The sequence below is a fragment of the Rhinatrema bivittatum genome, chromosome 2 (assembly GCF_901001135.1).
Source record: "Rhinatrema bivittatum chromosome 2, aRhiBiv1.1, whole genome shotgun sequence".
NCBI classification, from domain to species: Eukaryota; Metazoa; Chordata; class Amphibia; order Gymnophiona; family Rhinatrematidae; genus Rhinatrema; species Rhinatrema bivittatum.
Window position 1 is genome coordinate 429,799,309 of NC_042616.1, and position 24,269 is coordinate 429,823,577.

At 46.0% G+C, this 24,269-nt stretch overlaps 1 protein-coding gene across 1 annotated transcript in view; it reads right to left on the reverse strand.

Moving 5' to 3' along the window:
• Positions 1-772: 772 nt before the first annotated feature.
• Positions 773-24,269, reverse strand: part of VPS4B (vacuolar protein sorting 4 homolog B) — a 91,293-nt gene continuing 67,796 nt past the window's right edge. Inside the window, exons 10-11 of the mRNA XM_029590308.1 lie at positions 22,377-22,517; positions 773-2,910 (exon numbers count right to left, since the gene is read on the reverse strand). Of these exons, the coding sequence (XP_029446168.1) occupies positions 2,809-2,910; positions 22,377-22,517 (243 nt within the window). The 3' untranslated portion in view covers positions 773-2,808. The remainder of the gene's footprint in view (positions 2,911-22,376; positions 22,518-24,269) is intronic.

A 24,269-nucleotide genomic window follows, 5' to 3' on the forward strand; every position in this document is an offset into this window, starting at 1 on the left:
TGCTCGGGTAGGGGGGAGCAGCTGGGTCAGCAGGGGACTGGGAAGCGAGGCAACACACTGGTGTGTCATGACACACCGGTTGAGAAGCACTGCTCTAGGGAATACAGGTTTAGATCTTTAAGTCTATCCCCCATATGCTTTAGAATGAAGACCAGTGACCATTTTAGTAGTCACCCTCTGGCCCGACTCCATCCTGTTTATATCCAGCAGCATGTAATGTACATACAACAGGGAAAACAGAAATCCCCTATACAAAGGCCTCTGTGATATGAAAGTCCTCAAAGAAGAAGAAATGCCAACACCACCTCAAATTTTTAAGTTGGTGAAAATGTAAACACGAGAACGTTATCTGTAGGGTATGGCCAGCATGATCCCAATTTTTAAGGTTATCACTTTTAGAGAGCCCTGCTCATCCACAAAATATAATAAAATGTCGTAATGGGTCAGACTAAAGGCCGATCAAGCCCAGCATCCTTTCTCTGACAGTGACCAATATGGCTTACTTGGACAAAATAACCAACACATCTTAATGGGATATCTATTCACTACTGCTCACTCCCATCTTCAGCTGCTTCCCATGGAGCTATTTTCTGTGACCCAACTTACCAGTGCGGTCCTCAGTTCACCTCATTTGACTAAGCTGAGCCCAGATGGGCCAGATGTGCTAACCCCTCTCTCCCCAAATCAACAAAAAAGTAAAAGCCCTTAAGTACATCAGATCTTTTAAGAGTTTAAAAAGGAAAGTACAGTACAAACTTCTGCTCACACAAAATAGGACAAATTCTAAAACAATGTATAGTTTATTTAGAATTACAATGAAACAAAAGAGACAAACCAGTCATTATACTATGACTTGTAAAGGAATTCTGTTTTAAAAAAATATACATACAAAACCAAAATCCTTTAGCTGAAACAGAAAACACAATGAAATTAATGTTGCACCAAGTTTTAAGTACAGCAAGTTTCAGCACTTTCATGATTGACAGAGGACATACAGTATGCACACAAAATCCAATGAAGATGGCCATGCAATAAATTCATCCTTGAATGTGCAAATTCTTTAAAGCACATTACTCTATGCATAAAAAAAAAGTGCTGGTTAAAATGGACTATTACAGTAAGAATGGAATGTATTGCATTCTAGATATTTCAATTATTTTCTGCCAAAACCAATGCAAATGTACAAGGCACAAACTTGGATATTTAGAAACAGCACAGAATTCATGCATCTTAGCCATTTGGTGCCTGAAGTCAGAATTTTTGGATTGGAAAAAAATGTATCTCAGATCACAGGAGCTCCAGACCCATGTAGATATTTAGTTACCTTTCAAAATTTATGAAAACATTCCTTATTTTAATTGTTCTGGAAGGTGCCAAGCTAAATCCAAAAATATAAATACGGTATTGCATGTTTCCTAGAAGTACATTTATACTTACAGACCAATGAATAATTTGTGACAGTATGCAATCTGCTAAAAATACAAAAAAATAAAATACAATTTGTTTTCAATACAAATCCAACCTTCCTGCGGAAATCCCATGAGAATAGATATTAATGGAGAACTGTTTCCTCAAAGTAAAGGTAATACAGTCAAATTAAATATGCCTTTCCCTCCTTTTTTGCACCACTGCCATTGCAAACCAGTCAAAGAACAATAGAAAATAGAGCACAAACTTGCTGTACTTTTAAGGCAATAAACATTGTAGCAGTCAAACAAGCTGGTCCTGCACAGGTACTTGCTATTAGGTAAGCCCAAATCATTACTTTTCTACTCTGTTCACTACATTCCTTCTTTCATATTTTTTAGCCTCTTACCTGTACTCATCCAGTATCAAACCAGTGTACCTTACTGATATTAAAGCAGTGATTGCAGATACAGTACAAAACAAGCTTTGACAAAAGGAGACTGCTTAACAGCAAAACAGATCCTGCTTTAAAAAATAGTTTTGTTGGATGCATAACCTAAAACAAATGTGCAGTTGTGTTTATTAATCTTGAAACATTACTAGAAAAACGTAGACCGTTCACGCAACAGTTGAAGGCAAAACAAATCATAAAGATCTCCTCTCTCATTCAGATTTTAAACTTAAATCTGATGCAGTACAGAGTTCCATATATTTTTGAAAGTTCTTTCTGCTTAGCCAATCCTAGCATTATGATTCTCAGTGAATTAGATGCTGCTGTGCTGATCCTTGCCAAAGCTCCCCTGCAGGCATCACATGCAGATGAAAAGCACAAAATTCTGAAGGAGGATGTTTTTTTTAAATCAGTGCATACAACCATAGAGAGATGCACTTTATTATTAAAATGCATAAAAACCTAAGAAACAAAACAGGACAAAACAGAAAGGAGCTCTGGCATTAAGACCAAGAAAGGAAACAAGAGAACCAAATAAGTTGATTCTTTGAGTAATCAAGATAGTTCTACTGTTTTAACAATTTTAGGATCACTTGCAAGTTACAAAAAAAGCTCCACTCCTACTGCACATTCCTCTAGTGTTGAAGTCTAAAAGGTTAAACTAAAACTTGAGACTTTATAAAATGTTTAAGCATTTAATATTGTAAATTTTGGGCTCCCTGAATTCAGATCTTAAAAATGGTAACATATACCCTTTTAGAATTCCTAATAGATATTTCAGATGTTTGAACAGTATTATACAAAAGCTCAAGAAGCTTTAAAGAATTATCTTCATTTCCATTTACAAATAAGAGGAAGAAAGTATGTGATTTGTTTTTTTTATTGGCAATTACTCGCAATGCCAACAAAGAGGAAAAGTGAAAGAAGTATAGCCAGCAGTCATCTTTGGCTTAGCCTTCCTGACCAAAGTCATCTGTAAATTTCTTTAATTTCTCCAGGTCCTTTTCATTTACTGTTGGCTTTGTGTGGGTTAATGACCGTAGCATATCAGACTGCGGATAAATCAAACAAAACAAAAATGAGCATCACTGAAGAGGTCAGTTACACACTACATATTTTCATCGGCTAAGCAAGAGGTTTCAAAATAAATTTGATTTGCAATACTAAGAAGCCCAAGATATAGGCACGAACCATTACAGCTTCTATAGACCAAACTGTTGCATTCTACCAGAAACATCCCATTGGTTTTATTATCTTTAATCAAAACCAGATCATTTGTGTTCAAAGTACTGATGAGGAACAAAGACTGCTGCAAAACACTAATAGGTGACTATGTATGAATGCAGCTGTGCCACAGATGCTTCTGTGAACACATACTTACAAGGAGACTAAAATAAGAGAACCAATGAGTGGTAAGATAAGTGCCATGCTGGCTCAGACCAAGATCCAATGAGTCCAGCATCCTGTCTCTGCCAACGGCCAGTTTGGGTCACAAGAACATGGGAGATCACTAAAAAGATCTATTTCTTGTTGCTCACGTGCAAAGGTAAGTGCTGGCTTTTCCAAGTCTATCTGGCTAACATCTATTTATGGAATTTTCCTCCAGTAACTTGTCCCTCTTTTAGCCCCGCTATGCTAGTCACCTTGACCATGTCCTCTAGCAACAGATTCCACAGCTTGAGTGTGCTGACTGAAAAAGTACTATCTATGATTTATTTTAAATTTGTTGATTGTTCGTTTCATGGAGTGTCCCCTTGTTTTAGTATATGAAATGGTAAAATTAGCCACTCAATTTACCCATTCATCCCACTCATGATTTTATAAAATTTCTATCATGTCCCCTCTCCATATCTTTTCTAAGCTGAAGGAGCCATCCTTAATGAATATAGCCCAAGTGAGTGAGTTTAATTTACAGATGTTGCCATGATTAGCTTCCCTAATATTCTACATTGAGACCTTGGCATACCACTCCTGGTTTATGTCATTAATCAGGGCTGAAAACATATTTAGATAAACTTAAGGAGCTAAGGAAATGTTTCCCTCTTCTTTTGCTCAATATATTCTCTCTTGTTTCTTTTCCTTTATAAACATAGAAACAGAGAAATGTAATGGCAGAAAAAGTCTGTATAGCTTATCTAGTCTGCCCATCTGTTCAACTAATTTAGCTTTATAATTCCCACCATTCCCTCAGAGGTCCCCTGTGTTTATCCCATGCTTTCTTGAATTCAGATACTGTTTTTGTCTCCATCACTTCCACTGGGAGGCTGTTCCAATACATCCACTTTCTTTGTAAAAACATGTTTGCTTATTGTAAATGGTGTTCTCTGTAGACTGAAAGATGAATTAGCCATAACACATGGGTGAATCTGACAGTGCCAAACAGACCCTTCTCTTTAGCTCAGAAGTACTTTTTCACTAAGAATGCAAGGGAATAGCTGTTAAGAGTACTGCCTTGTGAGCCTCCTCAGTTTGTTGGTAGCTTATCTTTAGCTAGGTGGTCGATGCTCCAGAAAGGCAGGCAGGTATTAAGCATGGCTAATTCATCCTATCTATAGAGAACACTGTTTACCATAACCAAACATGATTTTCTTCATCGATAAGCAGGGCTGAATTAGCCATGACACGTGGAGAGTTCCAATCTGAGGGCTGCATAGGCAAAGCACTTACTGAAACCGCAACCTAACTCCACCATGGCAAATGGACGAAGACCAGGTTGCAGCTTTGGAGATGTCTGATTGAAACAGCTCTCAGATGAGCAACTGGACTTTGAGCCTTGATGGAATTTGTGATTTTGAGGCCAGCCAGCACAGTTTGTGATACAGTCTGCTAGCAGGTACATTTAGCAACAGCTACATCCAAGTCCATTAGGATCATAAGACATAAACAGCTGAGATGCTTGACGATGAGGCTGTGCTTTCTTTAGATAGAAGGCTAGGGCTCTTTTGCAGTCCAGTGTGTGAAGGGCCTTTTCTCTCTTATGTGCATGATGTCTTAGAAGGAATGTAGATAAGACAATGGATTGCTTGATGTGAAAAGCAGAGACTACTTTGGGGAGAAACTTTGAATGAATGCAGAGCACCACTCTGTAGTGGAAAAACAAAGTATGGAGAATAAGAAACCAAGGTCTGAAATTCTAGCTGATGTGATGGTTACTAAGAAATTTTCCACAAACTTTGAGGCCAATGCCAGTGGTTTGAAAGAAAGCTTCATGAGTTATTCAGGCTACACTGAGATCCCACAGAATGGTGGATTTCTAAACTGGTGGCTTAGTATGCAGTAAGCCTTTCATAAACCTAGAAACCAATGGTAAATGGAGATAGGATTGTTTTCCATTTGCATGCGATAAACTACAATAGCACTAAGATGGACCCTCACAGATGGAGGTACTCAAACTTGAAGACTACAAATGCATCAAATATTAGAGAAGATCATCGAGCTCACAAGAGAACAGATCCAGGGAACTCGTTTTACACCACAAGGAGACATGCTTCCATTTAAAATTATATCCTCTCCTGGTGGATGGTTTTCTGGCTAATAGCACATATCTCTGAAAAGTGCCAATGAGGAAACTATTGAATATTCAACATTCATGCTGTCATGTTAAGGGCCAGTAGTTTTGGATGCAGCAGTTCCCTGTACATACCCAGAGGACTGAGCTGTGGAATACCTTTTTTTTTTATAATTTATTTATTGCTTTTTAATACATACAAGTATACACTTGTTCAAGAAATAATTTTAGTACAATTGAAGTAATTAAAAAATGAAAACATATTCCATTATCCATTTACATTATAACTAACATTGTACTCAATTAATAAAAGAAATATGGGAGAGCCGGAAATAAGGAGCGTTATACATTGAAATAGTAACAAACTATTGTGGACCCTGATAACCTCCACCTTGTACATTCATACACACCCAAGCAGTAAATCTAAGTGGGGTTAGTTCGTGAGTCGAGAAAGGACCTTAGCTGGGAAGGTTCTAAGAAAATATATTTCTGTTCCCCACTCTTAACATGACACTTACATGGAAATTGTAACTTAAAAGTTCCTCCCATCTGGAGGACTTCCAATCTCATATTAAGAAATAGTTTTCTTCGCTGTTGTGTCTGTTTAATTAGATCTGGGTAGCACCAAATCCTTTGCCCAAAAAACAGCGCATGATTGTTGCGAAAGAAATGTTTAAAGACATTATTCTTATCCATTAAAAATGCGAAAGAAACTAGTAGTGGTCTCCTTTGAGAGGCCACCATCTCTTGTGAGGATTCCAAAAGAGCTGTTATATCTGGTAAAGATATTTCCTCCACATTACCCTGATTAGGATCAGCAGGAAATAAGTAATAAGCTTTGGTAATTACAGGTTTGATTTCATCTGGAATTTTCAATACCTGAGATACATACAATTTAAACAGGTCTATAGGAGAAATATTTCTAAACACAGGAAAGTTAATGAACCTCAAATTATGGGCTCTTAAGTTATTTTCTATTCTTTCCAGTCTTTTATTAGTTTGTTTCTGACTGTATTAAGTTAGTCTGTATTTTTTCCACATTTTCCATCCGTTCTTCTATTTTTCCCACTTTCTCTGAATAACCAGTTCATTGGCATTTTGTTTAGTTTGTTCTTTAATACTTTGAACCTCTCTTGTCAAGCCTCCTATAGCAGTTTCTAAGGATTTAAGTGCAGTCCAAATCATGGCAAGAGTAATTTCGCCTGGGGGAATCATCAGCACTGACCCTTTTGCTTCTCGAGCATCAGCTGCCCTTCCCCCACTTACTGCTTCATCGGCGCCATTGTTCTCTCTCAGCGGGACGTTTCCTGCAGCCTGCACAGAGTCCGTTCGTCCTCCTACTTCCCCTCTCGGATCCGCGCGTCCTTGCTCCAAACCGGCAAGTCCCAGTGTTTCTTTGCATGCTGACATCTCTACCCCTTCACTACTTTCTTCGGAGGGGGAGAAAGCATGCAGCTGCTTTAGGTCTTCTCCGCGTCCCGGTGGCGGCGGTCTCTTTGGTGAGCCGGGGCTCAGAGATGTCTCAGTCAATAGGGAGAGTCCGCGCTCCTCGTCTCTCCCTATAGCGACCAGATCTCCCGGCGTTGGTGGAGGTAGTGTAGAAAAGAAGTTTCCTATCTGCGTCTGGGAGGCTTCGGTCGGTGTGGAGGTGTTTTCCCCTCTACAGACCCTTGCCTTCCGCTTTGTATGTGGCATAGTGGAGAACAATTTTCAGGGGAAATATCAGGAGCTCCTTTAGCCACGTCTGATCAGGGCGCCATCTTGAAAAGCTCTGTGTGGAATACCTTCTTTCCAAAGTTGTCCCAACAATCCCAAGTCTTCACCCAGAGGGGTTTTGGAGAAGAGCCGGTTCTTCTTAGCTCGCTTCAAAGCTGACTCAAGCATCCCAAAATCAAAGGACTTTACTTTAGATCAAGTGTACAAGTTTCCAGTAAGCATAATGAATTTTTGCACATCCTGATTTGCAGGTCCTGAATGAGAATTGTCGAAGACTCCACTGAAATGTACAGGAACTTCAGGATGCCAAAAAGACCTCTGTTCTGGGATCATCATTCTTCTCTATGGTGACTCCTAGCATCTTGCCAATCTTAACCAGGAACTTGGCATAAGAGATCCTCAGGTGGGGAGGAGTGTTCTGGTGAGATCAGATAGGATACTGGTAGATCCCTCCTCTTTGGAGTCATATGCAGGGCGGACACTGACCCGGGACCCAGATGATTAAGGTGATCAGGGCTCATGCCTCAGACACCTCAGAGGAGAAAACTTCCTGCAGGAGTAAATTGCCTAAACTCTCCAAGTCACCCTCCAGGATGGAACTAGCTCCTCCACCAATCGGAGAGATTGGTACATCCGAAATGGGAAATTTCAAAGGTCACCTGTGAGGGACTCCCTTATGTTACAAGGCCAACAGCTGGGTTAGGATCAGCTGCAGTGTGCTCCTGGAACAAGGAAGAAAAATTTCACCAACTTAGTGATTTGGTCCACGAACTGCTATGCCCTCTGGGCCAGTATTGAAGAAACACCTTCTTCCCAAACAAGGACTGGTTTGTCTTTCTGCAATACCTCCCGAGGACTCCAGGAAGGTTAATCTATAGTTTCCCTCATGGAGGTGAAGGGTAAGACGGAACATATAGGATCCAGTGTGTTGAGCCTGGTATCAGGACATCAAAAAGGGTCTTCAGGAGGCCTGGTCAGTCTGGGATTCGGTAAGAACTAGTGAAAAGTCATTGGGATCTTTTGAGCAAGGAAGAGACCTTTCCTGTAGTATCCCCAGATCAATACCCTCAGGGGAATGAAAAAGTGAGGCTGTGTGGATTGCATTGGTGACAATGCTTAGATGGTGCTGGCTGCTTAGTCAGTGGCACTGATTGTGTGGATGGCTCCAAGATGTGAGCTGAATGGGCTCTGTGGCCCCTTTATTTGGATGACTTATAGGACCTCTCCAAAAAAAGCAGGTTTTTCTTCAAGACCTCAGAGGCTCCTGTGGTGGATGAGGTCTGGGAATATGGCAAAGAGCCAGTTAGCTCCAGCAACCCACACTTCCTCAATTTACTTGACCCTGATGTCCCAGAAGATCCTGAGGGGCCTGAAGGGGGGAAACTGGGAGAGACTAGAAATAAGTCTTACTTGATCCCTAGGAATGGGAGGAGGAACAGTGCCTGTACTTGAGGGCTCTGTGGAGCTCAGCCATTCTATAGGCCCGATTTCTTTGTGCTCTCAGACATCCCATTACAACAGTAGCCCAAGTCATGGTCAGGGCAGAGTGAGCTATAGCAAACCTCATGCCTATCCTAGAGAGACATGGTCCAACCACATTCACAGGATTAGAAGCTGCTCAGGATGATTCCCTTCTTCAGCATTTTATCCTTGAAGAGCCCTTCTCTCTCTTTTTTTTTTTGAGTAGCACTTAAATGCCATTGTGGGAGTTGCCAAGGTGGAGAAAATAAATAAGCATATTTGCAATAAAATAAAAATAACCAAAAAATTATGAGAAAAAGGATATGTCCATGCAGCTGCATGGAAAAAAGAAAGAGGTGGCATATGAAACAGTGCTCATGTGGGAGCCCCCACACATGCTCAGCAGTGTGTAAAACTCTGGGCAAGAGAAGGGTCCATTCAGCACTGTCGGATGAAGTCACCCACTTGTTATTGTTATTCAGTTCTGCCTGTCGATGGAGAAATATTTCCTATGATTATGCCTGAGTCTAACACCTTTCACCCTCATCTCATGACCCGTCGTTTAGAGCCTCCTGTCCCTACGCAGCCAAACATCTTTTTGTCATCTGCCATCGCCTTATCCACCTGTTTGTATCTGATGATCTTAAGGTGGCCAATCACCTCCAGATCCTACTCAGAATTTCACTTTACTTAACCTTTCCCTCTTCTTCCAGGCAGTGTCCCTTCTTCAGATGCTTTTCTTCTCATCTTCCCCTTCCCTTTTCTTCCCTCCCTTTCTTCTAAATATTCTCACACATCTCCATCATTCCTCCTATAGTATCTGGGAGCAATTTATTTACATATCAACATTTGATATTTTGCCTTCCCCCAAAGTTGAACATCAATTGTTCTTGGCCCTGGCCTGTCTCCTCCAGCAGCAACAGCTCTCCCTGAGCTAGCATCAGGTGCTAAATTTTAAAGAACCCAGACAGCTTGGTGCTTTCAAGCCATAGCTAAAAGGAATATAAAATTATGTTGACCCCCTACAATTTCTCTTTTTCCAAATCCTAACCTAGATGATGGCATCCAGTGATTGTTCAGAAACAAAAGGTAATACTCCAACAATACTGAAGGCCACCATTCTTCCCTTGGGGCTCAAATGGATTATTTCTGTAATATGTCAAAACCAGAGAAGCTGTAGTTGGGCTGCAGGAGGACTGTTCCATGGTTCTGGAGCCCCTTCCTCCAACTAATGATATTTCTGGCCTGGCCTGCTAGAAGAAGCTAGAAGACAAACTGCAACATGATTGAGGGAGGATTGATCCTAATCTGGGAATTCCAGACACTACCCTAGCCCCATCAAGATGCTAATTGGAGCCCCTCCCTCCTACTGATAATTTCCAGGCCAGTTCATTGTCTACCAGGGTGGGGGTAGAGAGAGGGAGTTGCCAAAGGGGTGCACCTCTTTGGGAGCTGCTAAAGCAGACCAAAGAGACAGGACAGTTAGAGCTCCGATGGCCAGCTCATGGAGAAATTGCATTCAAAGGGGAACGAAAACTGAATAAGTGTTGGCTAGGGGATTGTAAAGTTTGGCAGCAGAAAGCACAAGGCTCTTGGGAAATGTGGTCTGCCATCCTTTGGCAGAGGGCAAAGACACATTTTGTGACAAAGCAGTCACAGACAGCTTTGTTTATAGTTGGGAGAGACAGCAGAGGCAAATTGTAAAGCTGCTAGCTTTTGGCAGTGTAGTGAAAGGAAAAGTCTGCCTGAAAAAGGAAGGTGGGAGAGAGACAGAACTAGAACCAAATGGGGAACCCAGAGGGAAAGGGCTTACCTGGACCCTTCGGCTTAAGGGTTAGATCAGTGGCTCCCAACCTTTTTTGTTTCGTGGTACACCTGACACAGGGGTCACTTTGTTGTGGCACACCACCCACATCCCCATCACTTTCTCTTCTCATTTCCCTCCCCCCACCACCCCTTGGCATCATCACTTTTTCCCTTCCCTCTTCCCCCAGCATAATCATGTCTCTCCCCTGGCATCATCATCTTCCCTATCTCCCCACGCCCCTGGCATCATAACCAACTTTCCTCTCCCACTATCTCTACCCCCAACCCTTGTATCATCACCTTCCTTCTTCCTTACTCCCCAGCATCAACATCACTTTCGCTCTCCATCTCCTCACCCTTGGAATCATCACTATCACCACCTTCCCTTTCTTTCTACCTCTCTCCTTCATTCTCTGGCATCATCTCCTTCCCTACCACCTCTTCCCCCACCCCTTGCATCATCACCTTCTTTCTCCCTTCACCCCCCCCCCCATCATTACCTTCCCTCTGCCTCCACCTCACCCCTTGGCATCACTTTCCCTCTGCCTCCACCCCTCTCCCTCCATCCCCTGGATTCATCTCCTTCCCTCTTCCTCACCCCATGGCATCATCAATTTCTCCTCTCTCTCCATCCCCTGGCATTATCACTTTCTCTTCCCTCTTCCTCTCCCTCCACTTCCCATTCCAATCACCTTCTCTTCCCTTTCTCTTCATCCGCTCGCATCACGTGCCCTCTCCCTCCCTCCTGGCATCATCACCTTCTTTCACTCTCCACCCCACTGACAATCTTTTGTTTCCCCCACCCCCTGGCATCATTATCACTTTCCCTCTCCTTCTCTTTTCTCCCCATCCTCTTGAATCATCTTCCCTCTCCCTCCAGCCTTCTCCCCCACCCCCTGGCATCATTATCACTTTCCCTCTCCTTCTCTTTTCTCCCCATCCTCTTGAATCATCTTCCCTCTCCCTCCAGCCTTCTCCCTCAACCCCTGGCATCATCACCTTCTCTTATCTCTCCCCCCACACCCAGACTTGGGGAAATCTTATTCAAGGGAGGAATGGGATACTGTACAACAATGTTTGCGTAGCGTATCGATCTCTACCTTAATCTTAGAGAACCGTTATAAGCTTTGGTACTGTTGGTACTACACGCCAGATAGGTTGCACATGATATATCCTACTGTTAGCAATCTATGTTTGCTGAGCTGTGACATGGTGGGAACATTTTTACATATCTGGTGGGAGTGTCCTGTGCTTATAGCATTTTGGGAGGACCTGGGTACTTTTCTTTCCTCCTTACTGCAGGTTCATCTAACGTTGCAGGCTGCGCAGGCATTACTGAATTTCCCGGTTCCTACCCTGGATATTAATCAAAACCGCTTGGTTCAGCAGGTTTGCATTGCAGCTAGAATTGAAATTGCAACTCTGGAGACATGCCCCTGCAAGGAGTAGAGCCCTTTTAAAGGTTAGATAAAGTATGTTCAAAGCAAAATTGCTTTACTGTAATAGGTGTTATCCCAGGACAGCAGGATATAGTCCTCACATATGGGTGATGTCACTGGATGGAGTCCTATCGTGGAAAACTTTGTCAAAGTTTCTAGAAACGTTTGACTGGCTATGTGAGCCTACTGAGCATGCCCAGCATGCTATGATCCCTCGAGCCACAGGGGTCTCCTTTCAGTCTTGTTTGTAGCAATAAGCTTTAGCTAAAAAAATAAAAATAAAACGTACCGGACCCAACTCCCAGCGGTGGCGAGTGGGTTTTGTGAGGACTACATCCTGCTGTCCTGAGATAACACTTATTACAGGTAAGCAATTTTGCATTATCCCAGGACAAGCAGGATGCTAGTCCTCACATGTAGGTGATTAGCAAGCTACAGGCCGAGTCATATTGGTAAAGGATCAACATACAATTTGTGCAACGGGCACAACAACTGGTGCACTGTTGGAGAATTGGAGGCAGCCTGAAATCAGTCTGTTGAATGTAGGCGTTGGGATTATACTGGAAATAAATTTAAGACAGATTGTCCATAGGCTGAATCTTGTCGTACTTCTGTCTAAACAGTGTGAAGGGAACTCCATGTTGCAGCTTTATATATGTCAGCTATTGGCACTGAATGATAGTGTGCTGAGGTTGATATTGCTCTTAGTGAATGCGCTTTTACTCGCCCTTGGAGAGGAAAGCCTGCTTTTTCATTACAGAATTCTATACAATCTGCAAGCCAATTGGAGAGTATTTGTTTGCCCACTGCTTTACCTGGTTTGTTTGGATCAAAAGAAACAGAGTTGAGTGGATTTCCTATGGACTGCAGTGCGGTCTAAATAATATGCAAGTGCATGTTTACAGTCCAAGGTGTGCAAAGCCCTCTCACCCTGGTGAGAGTGAGGTCTTGGGAAGAATGTGGGCAAGACTATGGATTGGTTCAAGTGGAATTCAGTTACTATCTTGGGAAGGAATTTTGGATGAGCATGGAGAACCACTCATGTAGGAATTTTGTATAGGGTGAGTATGTGACAAGTGCTTGTAACTCACTAACCCTTGTAGCAGATGTGATGGCTATTAAGAAGATAGTCTTCATGTGAGAAATTTAAAAGTCGCAGGAATCCATGGGTTCAAAAGGCGAACGCATGAGTCGTGTTAAGACCACATTTTCAGTTTAATGTAAGCCGGTATGATGTGCCTCACGAATGTCGGCAAAGAAAAGTCTATAAATAAATAAAAGTTCCATTCTGTGACTGATGGTCGTATTGGGGGTTTAAGGTGAATTAAACCTCATAAACCTACTGACAAGGGGTAGTGCTGAAATCAGGGCGTCTATCCCCTTGTGGTAAGCTGAGATAGCACTCAGATGTACTCGTACCGAAGTAGTCTTGAGATCAGAGTCTGAAAGGTGCCAGAGATAGTCTAAAAGTTGACGTAGGGCAGGAAAAAAAAGGGTCTATACCTTTTTGTGCACACTATATGGTAAATCTTTCCCACTTAGAATTATAGTATTTTCGCGTGGAAGGTTTTCGTGACGCTACAAGCACTTGAGAGACATTAGTTGAAAGATTGAGTGATTGCAGTATCAAGCTTTCAACCTCCAGGCTGTTAGAGATAGGGATTGAAGGTTGGGATAGTACAACCGGCCCTGATCCTGAGTTATGAGAGTGGGTGCTGTGCCCAGGCAAATTGGTTTCTCTGATCGAGAGATCGAGGAGTATGGGAAACCATACTTGTCGAGGCCAATACAGGGCTATGAGTATCATGGACCCCTTGTCCTGTTGTAGCTTCACTAGAGTCTTGGTTAGTAGCGGTATCTGGGGATATGCGTATAGAAGACCTGAATTGCAAGGGCGAGCAAAGGCGTCCTTGGCTGACTGGTTTCTCTGTGCAGGGAGCAGAATGCGTCAACTTTGTGATTCAGCTGGGATGCAAAGAGGTCCACTGTTGGTTGACCCCAATGTTGAAATATTCTGGTCGCTACTAAAGGTTCCAGGGACCACTCGTGAGGTTGGAACTGACGACTGAGGCGGTCTGCAACTACGTTGTGGATGCCCGCCAGATAAGTGGTCCAGAGAAATATAGTGTGTGTCAGGGCCCAGTCCCAAATCTGAGCAGCTTCTTGACAAAAGAGATTCGAGCCCATACTTCTTTGTTGGTTCATGTACCACATGGCTACTGTGTTGTGTTTGTATCAGAACAGTTTTGAATGCATGTAGCGCATAGTGTATAGCTCGAAGTTCCAGAATATTGATTTGAAATGTTGCTTTGAGTGTTGTCCAAGTACCTTAAGTCTGGAGGTTGTCTATATATGTGCTCCCCAACCCAAGGTGGATGCATCTGTAGTTAAAGTTTCTTGTGGTATTGGCTGTTGGAAAGGATTTCCTACGAGCAAGTTGTTCTTGTTCGACCACCAGCGGAGAGAAAGACGTAACTGGTGGGTTATTTGAATGTGATGTGACAGTGGCTGACTTGTTTGGAGCCATTGTGATCTCAGCGTCCATTGAGTTACTCTCATGGCTAATCTGGCCATGGGAAATGTGTGTACTGTGGAGGCCATGTGGCCAAGGAGAGTGAGGAACTGATGGGCTGTCGCCCTGCTCTGTGTATGCGGATTTTTTGCTAAAGTCAATAGAATCTTGTGCGGTCATTTGGAAGGAAGGCTTTGGACACGGTGGTGTTCAACTCTGCGCCGATGAACTGTAGAACACGGGATGGTAGAAGATGGGATTTTTGGTAGTTTATTAGAAATCCCAACGAGCGAAGCAGATTGATTGTGCATTTTAGCGAGTTGAGTGTTTAGTCTCTTGATTGGCTTTTGATGAGCCAGTTGTCGAGGTAGGGGAATGCATGGATGCTTTGTTTGCATGAATGAGCCGCTGCTACAGCTAGGCATTTTGTGAATACTCTTGGTGCTGAGGCAAGACTGAATGGCAGAACTCTGTACTGAAAATGTTGATGTCCCACCAAAAGTGTAGGAACTTGCTATGAGGGAATATCGGGATGTGCGCATATGCGTCTTGAAGATCCAGAGAACAGAGCCAATCTCCTGTTTGAAGACGAGGAAGCATTGCACACAAGGATACCATTCTGAACTTTTCTTTCTGTAGGAATTTGAGTTGTTGAAGGCCTCCTGGTTTCTTTGGAATGAGGAAATAACTGGAATAGAATCCTCTGCCCTGCTGAGGTCGGGATACAGGTTCTACCACCCTGGCTCTCAGTAGGGTTGACAATTCTGTGTGCAGAAGTGTGGAGTAATGATGATGTCTCCAATGCGGTTTTGGTGGATTGTCGTTTGGTACCTTGAGAAAATACAGATGGTAACCGTGAAATACAATTGAGAGTACCCACTGATCTGTGGTGATACTTGCCCAATGGGAAAGGAAAATTAGTTTCTTACCTGATAATTTTCGTTCCTGTAGTACCAAGGATCAGTCCAGGACACCTGGGTTGTGACTCCGCACCAGTAGATGGAGACAGACTAAAACATGTGGGCGGAGCCATATATGCCCCTGTGCCAGTCACAGCCCCTCAGTCTTACGGAATGTCAAAGTAGAACACAACCAGAGAAGTAAACAAAACTAGATACCGCTAACTAACGGGGAAAGAAACACCCCCTCTGGAAACGGACTCTCCAACCGAGAGAGCAAACAAGCGGAACAGAGCAAATCAAAACACAGAGCGGACTCTCCATTACTTCAGCGCAGCACTGCGGGCGGGATCCTGGACTGATCCTTGGTACTACAGGAACGAAAATTATCAGGTAAGAAACTAGTTTTCCTTTCCCTGTACGTACCAGGATCAGTCCAGGACACCTGGGATGTACCAGAGCAACCTACTGAGGGTGGGAAGCAGAGAGTCCCGCTCGGAGAACCCTCTCTCCAAAACCCCCGGAATCGGTAGCCCGGACATCCAGCCAGTAATGCCGGATAAAAGTATGCAACGACTTCCAGGTGGCCGCCCTACAAATCTCGAGGCGACACCTGAGAAGCTTCCGCCCAAGACGCTGCTTGAGATCGAGTCGAGTGAGCCCGCAGCCCCACGGGAAGAGGTTTTCCCCGCACCAAGTACGCCGAACCAATGGCCTCTTTGAGCCAACGAGCGATCGTTGTGCGGGACGCCGCAGCTCCTTTCTTTGGTCCAGAGAACAGGACAAACAGATGATCTGTGACCCGAAACGGATTAGTGACCTCCAGATATCGGAGAAGGGATCTCTGCACGTCAAGCTTCCGTAACTCCCTCTCTTCTGTAACAGAGGAGTCTCCGCACGCAAAAGCGGGCAACTCCACCGATTGATTCACGTGAAACGACGAGACCACTTTCGGAAGAAAGGAAGGAACCGTCCGTAAGGAAACCCCCGAATCGGAGATACGCAAGAAAGGTTCCCTACAGGACAGGGCCTGTAACTCGGAAACACGCCGTGCCGAGGCAATCGCCACCAAGAATGCCGTTTTTAAAGTGAGATCCTTAAGAGTTGCGCGTTTCAAGGGCTCAAACGGCGCCGTGCATAGAGCGGAGAGAACCCAATTGAGGTTCCAAGCCGGACAAGGAAGACGTAACGGGGGGCGAAGGTGCTTAGCACCCCGAAGGAAACGAGCAATATCCGGGTGAAGCGCCAGAGACTTACCTCGCAAACACCCAAGCGCCGCCACTTGGACCCGTAGGGAACTGCACGCCAAACCTTTGGCCAGACCCGCCTGGAGGAACGCCAGAACATCAGAGACGGAAGCCGAAGTGGGGTCCACCCCTCGCTGCACGCACCAGTCCTCAAAGACCACCCAGACACGGACGTAAGCCAAAGACGTCGACTGCTTTCTGGAACGCAGTAGCGTGGCCACGACCGCATCTGAATAACCTTTTCTCTTCAGTCGATTCCTCTCAAAAGCCATGCCGCGAGACAGAAGTGATCCGCATCCTCCAAACAGACGGGGCCCTGATGGAGTAGGGCCGCCATTCCCTGGAACCGAAGGGGTGCCGCTACTGCCAGTTGTACGAGGTCTGCGAACCACGGCCGGCGAGGCCACTCCGGTGCCACCAAGATCACGTTGGCCGGATGCAACTCTATGCGCCGTAGAATCTTGCCGATCATCGGCCACGGGGGAAACACGTAGAGCAGCACATCCGTTGGCCAGGGAAGCACCAACGCATCGACGCCTTCTGCCCCCCGCTCTCGACGTCGACTGTAAAATCGCGGGGCCTTCGCGTTGTGCCACGTGGCCATCAGATCCATGTGGGGCACCCCCCACGTTTCGCAAATGACAAGAAACGCATCGTCCCCCAGCTCCCACTCTCCGGGATCCAGACGATGACGGCTGAGATAGTCCGCCTGCACGTTGTCGACTCCCGCAATGTGAGACGCTGCGAGGTTGCTGAGATGTAGCTCCGACCAGGCCATCAAGCGCTGAGCTTCTTCCGCCACCTGGGGGCTCCGTGTCCCCCCCTGCCGGTTGATGTATGCCACGGTGGTCGCATTGTCCGACAACACTCGGACTGCCTTTCCCCGCAGCAATGGTAGAAAAGCCTGCAGGGCCAGACGGACCGCTCTGGTCTCTAGGCGATTGATAGACCACTGGGCTTGCGACACTGACCATAGGCCTTGAACTGAGCTCCCTAGGCAGACCGCTCCCCAACCGGAGAGGCTGGCATCCGTGGTCACCACTGTCCAACTGGGCACCAGGAGAGAGACTCCGGCGGAAAGATGACTGGGGTCCAGCCACCAACGCAGGCTGGACCTCGCGTGTCCCGCTAGAGGAAGCGGTAAATGGAAGTCCTCAGAGACCGGCTTCCAGCGGGAAAGCAAGGATGACTGTAAGGGTCGCAGATGAGCGAACGCCCAGGGAACCAGCGCCAGCGTGGAAGCCATAGACCCTAGGACCGTAAGGTAGTCGCAGACCCGCGGCTGGCGAAGAGACAACAAGCGTTGCACCTGAGTTTGCAGTTTGCCCATCCGTTCGAGCGACAGAAACACCTTGCCCTGCTTCGTGTCGAAAAGAGCTCCCAGATATTCCAAGGTCTGCGTGGGTGTCAGATGACTCTTGCTGAAGTTGACCACCCATCCCAGGGACTGCAACAGATGGAGGACCCTGGCCACCGCCATCCGACACTGATCCTCGGACTTCGCCCGAATCAACCAATCGTCCAGGTAAGGATGGACCAGGAGACCTTCTCGGCGCAGTTGCGCCGCCACCACGACCATCACCTTCGTGAATGTACGAGGGGCCGTTGCGAGCCCAAACGGGAGCGCCCGAAACTGGTAATGCCGTCCCAGAATGCAGAATCTGAGGAAGCGTTGGAACGACGGCTGAATGCCTATGTGAAGATACGCCTCCGTGAGGTCCAGGGAGGCCAGGAACTCGCCTGGCTGGACCGCGGCGATGACTGACCGGATCGTCTCCATTTTGAAGCGAGGAACGCGAAGGCATCGGTTCACCCCTTTGAGATCCAGAATTGGTCGGGACGTGCCGTCCTTCTTTGGTACGATGAAGTAAATGGAGTAACGGCCTTTGCCGTGTTGGCTGACCGGAACGGGGGAGATAGCTCCCAAGTCCTCTAAGCGGCGGATGGTGTCTAGCACCGCCGCCTTCTTCTCGGGAGCCTTGCAAGGTGACACAAGGAACTTGTCCACTGGAATGCGAGCAAAATCTAACGCGTAGCCTTGTCTTATCACGGTGAGGACCCACTGGTCCGACGTTATTCCGGCCCATCTCTCGTAAAACGACAGCAACCGCGCCCCGACGTTGGGAACGGCGTGCTGAGGCTGCGGCGGGAGAAGGGCCGACCCCCTTTCATTGTGAAGATTTGGGCGCCGTGATGGCCAGGGCACCCCCTGGTCTACCAAAGCGCCTCCCACGAAAGGACTGCTGCTGCTGCTGCCACTGTGGGGTACGGGAGGAGGAAGACCTGTACGATTGCCCCGACGACCTTTGAGGTCGCGCCTTCCTGGGCCCATGAAAGCGGGACCTGGCTGCAAAGGAAGACCGCGACCTGGATCTATCTTCGGGCAACCTGAAAACCCTATTTTCCCCCAGGGAAGCCATCAAATCATCCAATTCCTTGCCAAACAGTAACTTACCCTTGAATGGCAGCGCCCCGAGGTGAGCCTTAGAAGAGCCATCCGCCGCCCAGTTGCGTAGCCACAGGAGGCGGCGCGCCGAGACAGCCGCCACCATGGATCTAGACGAAGTGCGCAGCAGATCGTGGAGTGCATCTGCGCCATATGCTATTACCGCTTCCAACTTATCCGCTTGCGCTGCCTCGTCTGCAGAAAGATCCGCATTGGCTTGGAGGACCTGAGCCCAGCGTAAGCCAGCTCTCAAAGCGAAATTCGTACACATGGCGGCCCGAATTCCTAGCGCTGACACCTCAAAAATCTTCTTGAGCTGTACTTCCAGCTTCCTGTCCTGAAGGTCCCGAAGGGCTGTCGCACCCGTAACCGGGATAGTAGATCTCTTCGTTACCGCCGAAACCGCCGAATCCACCTTGGGAAACTTGAGAAGGTCCAGCGCATCCTCCGGGAGCGGGTAAAGCTTGTCCATGGCCTTGCTGACCTTCAAACCTAACTCCGGAGTGTCCCATTCCCGGAACATGATGTCCGTTGAAGAAAAATGGAACGGAAAAGCAACTGCCGGACCCGTGAGGCCTAACAGGACCGGATCCATGTTCGCTTCCTGACGAACCACCGCCGGAGGGGGGTCTATTCCCAGTTCCTGGAGAATGGCTGGAATTAGAGGTGGCAATTCATCCCTACGGAATAGCCGGACCACTTTGGGATCGTCTCCCTCCACTGCCTGCGAACCTTTTCCTACGCCGGACGTAGCGGAGCCGTCCGCTCCCACATCGTCGGGTCCCTTCTGGGTCTCCTCAGGGGAATCAGCGTCCGCCTCAGGGGAGGAATCGGTGTCCGCCTCCTGTGGGACGCCACATGGAGGCCGCTTCCCCCGCAAGGCGCCCTGGGGCCCCTCCGCGACCCCCGAAGGCTTTCTGGACCTCTTCCGCGGTGGAGCCCTGCGAGCTTCACTCTGGCCGCGCTTACTTTTTTTGTATTTCAGGACTTTGCGCAACAAAAGCGCAAGGTCCTCCGAAAGCGAGCTCGAATCTGAAGAAAAATCAGCGGGACTCCCCGGGGACCCTGTGTCCCCCGAGGGACCCCCTCCGACCGCAATCCGCTGCGGGGAAAGCGCGGGAGGCAAGGCCGAAGGCCCTGTCATTTCCCGCGCCATTTCGCGGCCCGTGGCCAAAATGGCCACCACTCCCGCGCTAAGCGGGAAAAGCTCATGGGGCTTTTCTACGGCGCCCCCCCCCCCCCCCCCCCCCCCCCCCGCGCGGAGGCGATCGCGCGGGTCGCGAACGAGGTCCCCGAGGCGCCCCGGACAACCCCTCTCCGCCCGGGATGCAAGCGGCGCACAGACTCTCGCGCGAAAGACGCGTGCGCGCCGAGCCACAGGCCCGGCAGACCGAGCCGCGAGGCATGGCGGCGAAGAGGCGCGAACACGGGACGACAGGAGACACGAAAATTAAAAAATTTGAGCGAACGGCCTCCCCCCGACAGCGGCGCCCCCACCACGAGCGGCGATGCGAAGCAAGAGAGAGCCGGCACAGAAATAAAAGCAAACTTTTTTTTTTTTTTTTTAAACAAAAACGCCTGTCACTGTCCACGGTCCTGGAGCCCTAATCCAGCAGGGGTGAGTGAACCGGGCTCCCCGGTGTCACCCCTGACGCTGCTACTAGGCCAGCTGGGTCCTCGACCCTGGCAGCGGCCTCAACCAGGGGGGGGTGGTCCCCTCAGAACCTCACAACCCCCCTGGGAGGCAGGGCGAAAGGGACCTAGGGACAATTTAGCAAAAATATTCCCAAATAGAAACCCGTAGCCTAAACTGGCCTAACAAATCAAAAAAAGGAACCGACCCTGACGGAATACCAGAACCAGGGCAGGCAGGGCTGTGACCGGACCTGCACCATCTACTGGAGACAGAGTAAGACTGAGGGGCTGTGACTGGCACAGGAGCATATATGGCTCCGCCCACAAGTTTTAGTCTGTCTCCATCTACTGGTGCGGAGTCACAACCCAGGTGTCCTGGACTGATCCTGGTACGTACAGGGAATGAGATTTTGATATCAGACCTCCTACAGGAAGGTTCGGAAATGAGTTTGAGGAGTGACTGCTGTTCTCCAGCGATCTCAAAACCCTGACGCAGGGCCTGTCTGAGGAGGAGGTTGAGTTCTAGGGGCTCTAGGTTGCCCAGGTTGGCTCCGTTGAGGTGGTTTTGACGTTCTGCCGGAGGATTGTATCATTGTGCTTTATAATAGGGCCTTCTATAGTCTTTTCTAGCAGTTCTTCTGATAGAAGTTTGTTTGTGGTGGAACAGAAGACAGCTGTTTCAAAGTTTCAGAATGCTCCGTTAGCTGTATTACAGCGTCCAGAACTTTTTTTTCAAAATGATTGTCTCCCTTACAAGGAGATCAGCCAACTTTTCTTGTACTTCTGACCTAAGATCTGAAGCCTTGAGTCAGGCCCATCCGCGAGCACTAATTCCTGTTGCAGCCATTCTGGATGATGTTTCGAAAGTGTCGTAGGCCGTACGGACTTCATGCTTTCCAGCTTCTAAACCTTTGTAAATGATATTGTTAAATGAGTCCTGATATTGTTGAGGAAGTGAATTTGAAAATTATTGTACTTGTTTCCACAAATTACGCTGGTACTGAGTCATATATAACATATGACGCAATCCTGGAAACTAGCATGGACCCTTGAAACATTTTCCGTCCAAGCGTGTCAAAGAACTTCTGATCCTTCCCAGTAGGTGTAGATGAGTGTGGCCTGATTCTTTTGGATTTTTTCTGGGCAGATTCCACCATCACAGATTGGTGTGGAAGCTGAGGTTTCTGGAAACTTGGAATCTGTTGCACCAGGTAAGTGGCGTCAGTACGCTTGTTGACTGGTGGTATAGTGCAAGGATGTTCCCATAACTTTTGTTGCAGTTCCACAAGGACTTCATGCACTAGTATTGCTATGTCGTCTTTAGGAGGATCTACGAACTGAAGAACCTCTAAGGTTTTTTGTCTGGTGTCTGCTTCTGTTACAAATGGAAAAGGAATGGTATTTGCCATTTCCATAGGGCCCATATGCGAGGATTAGCATCCTGCTTGTCCTGGGATAAATGACCATTAAATGACATTATCTGAAGAAGGTTTATTTAACTTGGGATCCTTGTTTACTTAAGCGAGATAATGAATATCTAAGAATATAAAGTGTCTTAATGCATATCTAATTCATGGACTATGGTATCTTCGCACACTACATCAGCTGGCTATTAAATATTTTGTAGATATGCTATTCTGTTGAGGGATGAGGAGGAGAAGAAGGGCATAAACACTGCCTGAAGCCCATAGTTAATAGTAATAATTCTCAATATAATGTTAATGTCTACAAATAGGCATGCTTTTACTTAAGAAATGTTGACTTACAAGGTCCCTTTAATGCCAACCACTGAATAAATGTTACATTTACTACTATTTTAAATTATAGGAAAAGTATAAAAAATTCTAACCATGGAAACGATTGGCTCTAATAACTTATCTCCTGGCACATCAATCCAGGTCATTTCAATGGCATTAGGATCCCCTGGAGAGCATGGCGTGAGCAAATCTTCCACAATAATATCTGGATTAGATCGGGATGGTCCTCGTACCTTAATAAAAGAATTGTTATTGAGTAAAGAAAAAAAAAGTTAGCACATGTGACCACATAAATCATTTCTCTTAATCAGCTGATATCAGTTATTTTGACAAGAACTCATGCCCCCTTTTTTCTGTATTAGGATACATTTGGACCAATTAGAAGTCTTGCAGCTGGTGCATACCTCCCACACAGACCAAAGACTTGCACTGAAAATTAATAAAATGGCTGATCCGAATAGTCAATTTGATCTCTAATAGCATGTATCATAAGAGTTTGATCAGCCTTGCTCTGTTGAAAGATTCTTTTTGAATCTGTCTAAAGGTCCAAGCAAGCTTGATTACCTGACTATACACTGTTGCCCAATTTTCAGGGACATGTTTTCTTAATTCTACCCAAAATATAAATCTGAACAATAGAAAACCCACTAGCAGAAGTGAAGACTGATGTAATGTTAATAAAATCTTTTTCCAAGTGCCAAAATTTACAATCCCTTGCCCTTCCATATGAGACCAAAACAATGCAGTGCCATGCAGTGTGATCTGAAGGATACTGCTCTAGCAACATGGTTTTTTTTTTTCTATCCGAAGTGTTTTAAGTGTTACTGGAGGACATATTTGGTCTGGGTGGAAAGGCCTGTGATCCCCTAAAGCAGCCATAATATTGCTGAAACTCAGCAGAGTTAGAATTGGTGGTGGTTAAGCTAAGGATCAATCTTCTAGCTTCCAATATATTTCTCCAGTTTGGATGGTTAGTTTGGCGTGTGACAATTTTAAATGCAAAATAAAATTTCTGAAAAATTTAAATGGGGCTACAATTATAAAAATGGCTGTGCGCTGCGATGGTCAAAAAAGCAAACAGATTCTTAGGAATTATTAGGAAGGGAATGGTTAATAAAACGGAAAATGTAATAATGCCTCTGTATCGCTCGATGGTGAGATCGCACCTTGAATACTGTGTACAATTCTGGTCGCTGCATCTCAAAAAAGATGTAGTTGTGATGGAGAAGGTACAGAGAAGGGCAACCAAAATGATAAAGAGAATGGAACAGCTCCCCTATGCGGAAAGGCTGAAGAGGTTAGGACTGTTCAGCTTGGAGAAGAGACGGCTGAGGGGGGATATGATATAAGTCTTTAAGATCATGAGAGGTCTTGAACGAGTAGATGTGAATTGGTTATTTACTTTTTCGGATAATAGAAGGACCAGGGGACATTCCATGAAGTTAGCAAGTAGCACATTTAAGACTAATTGGAGAAAATTCTTTCACTCAATGCACAATTAAGCTCTGGAATTTGTTGCCAGAGGATGAGATTAGTGCAGTTAGTGTAGCTGGGTTCAAAAATAGTTTGGATAAGTTCTTAGAGGAGAAGTCCATTAACAGCTATTAATCAGGTTGACTTAGGGAATGGCCTCTGCTATTACTGGCATCAGTAGCATGGGATCTTCTTGGTGTTTGGGTAATTGCCAAGTTCTTGTGGCCTGATTTGGCCACTGTTGGAAACAGGATACTGGGCTTGATGGACACTTGGTCTGACCCAGCATAGCAATTTCTTATGTTCTTAAAGATTCTAGCCTGTGTATGACAGCCATCTTGCATGCATCCATTAGCAGGGTTTGAAAAATTCTTCCAGGATTTACTAACTAGAGCCGAAATGCACTTGCCATGTACTCCTGCCACCAACTCCCTTCCAATTTTTATTTTTTTTTTTTGAAGAGGAAGATGGCTGGAGTGCATAGTGAGCTGGGGAGGGTTCAAGCACTACCA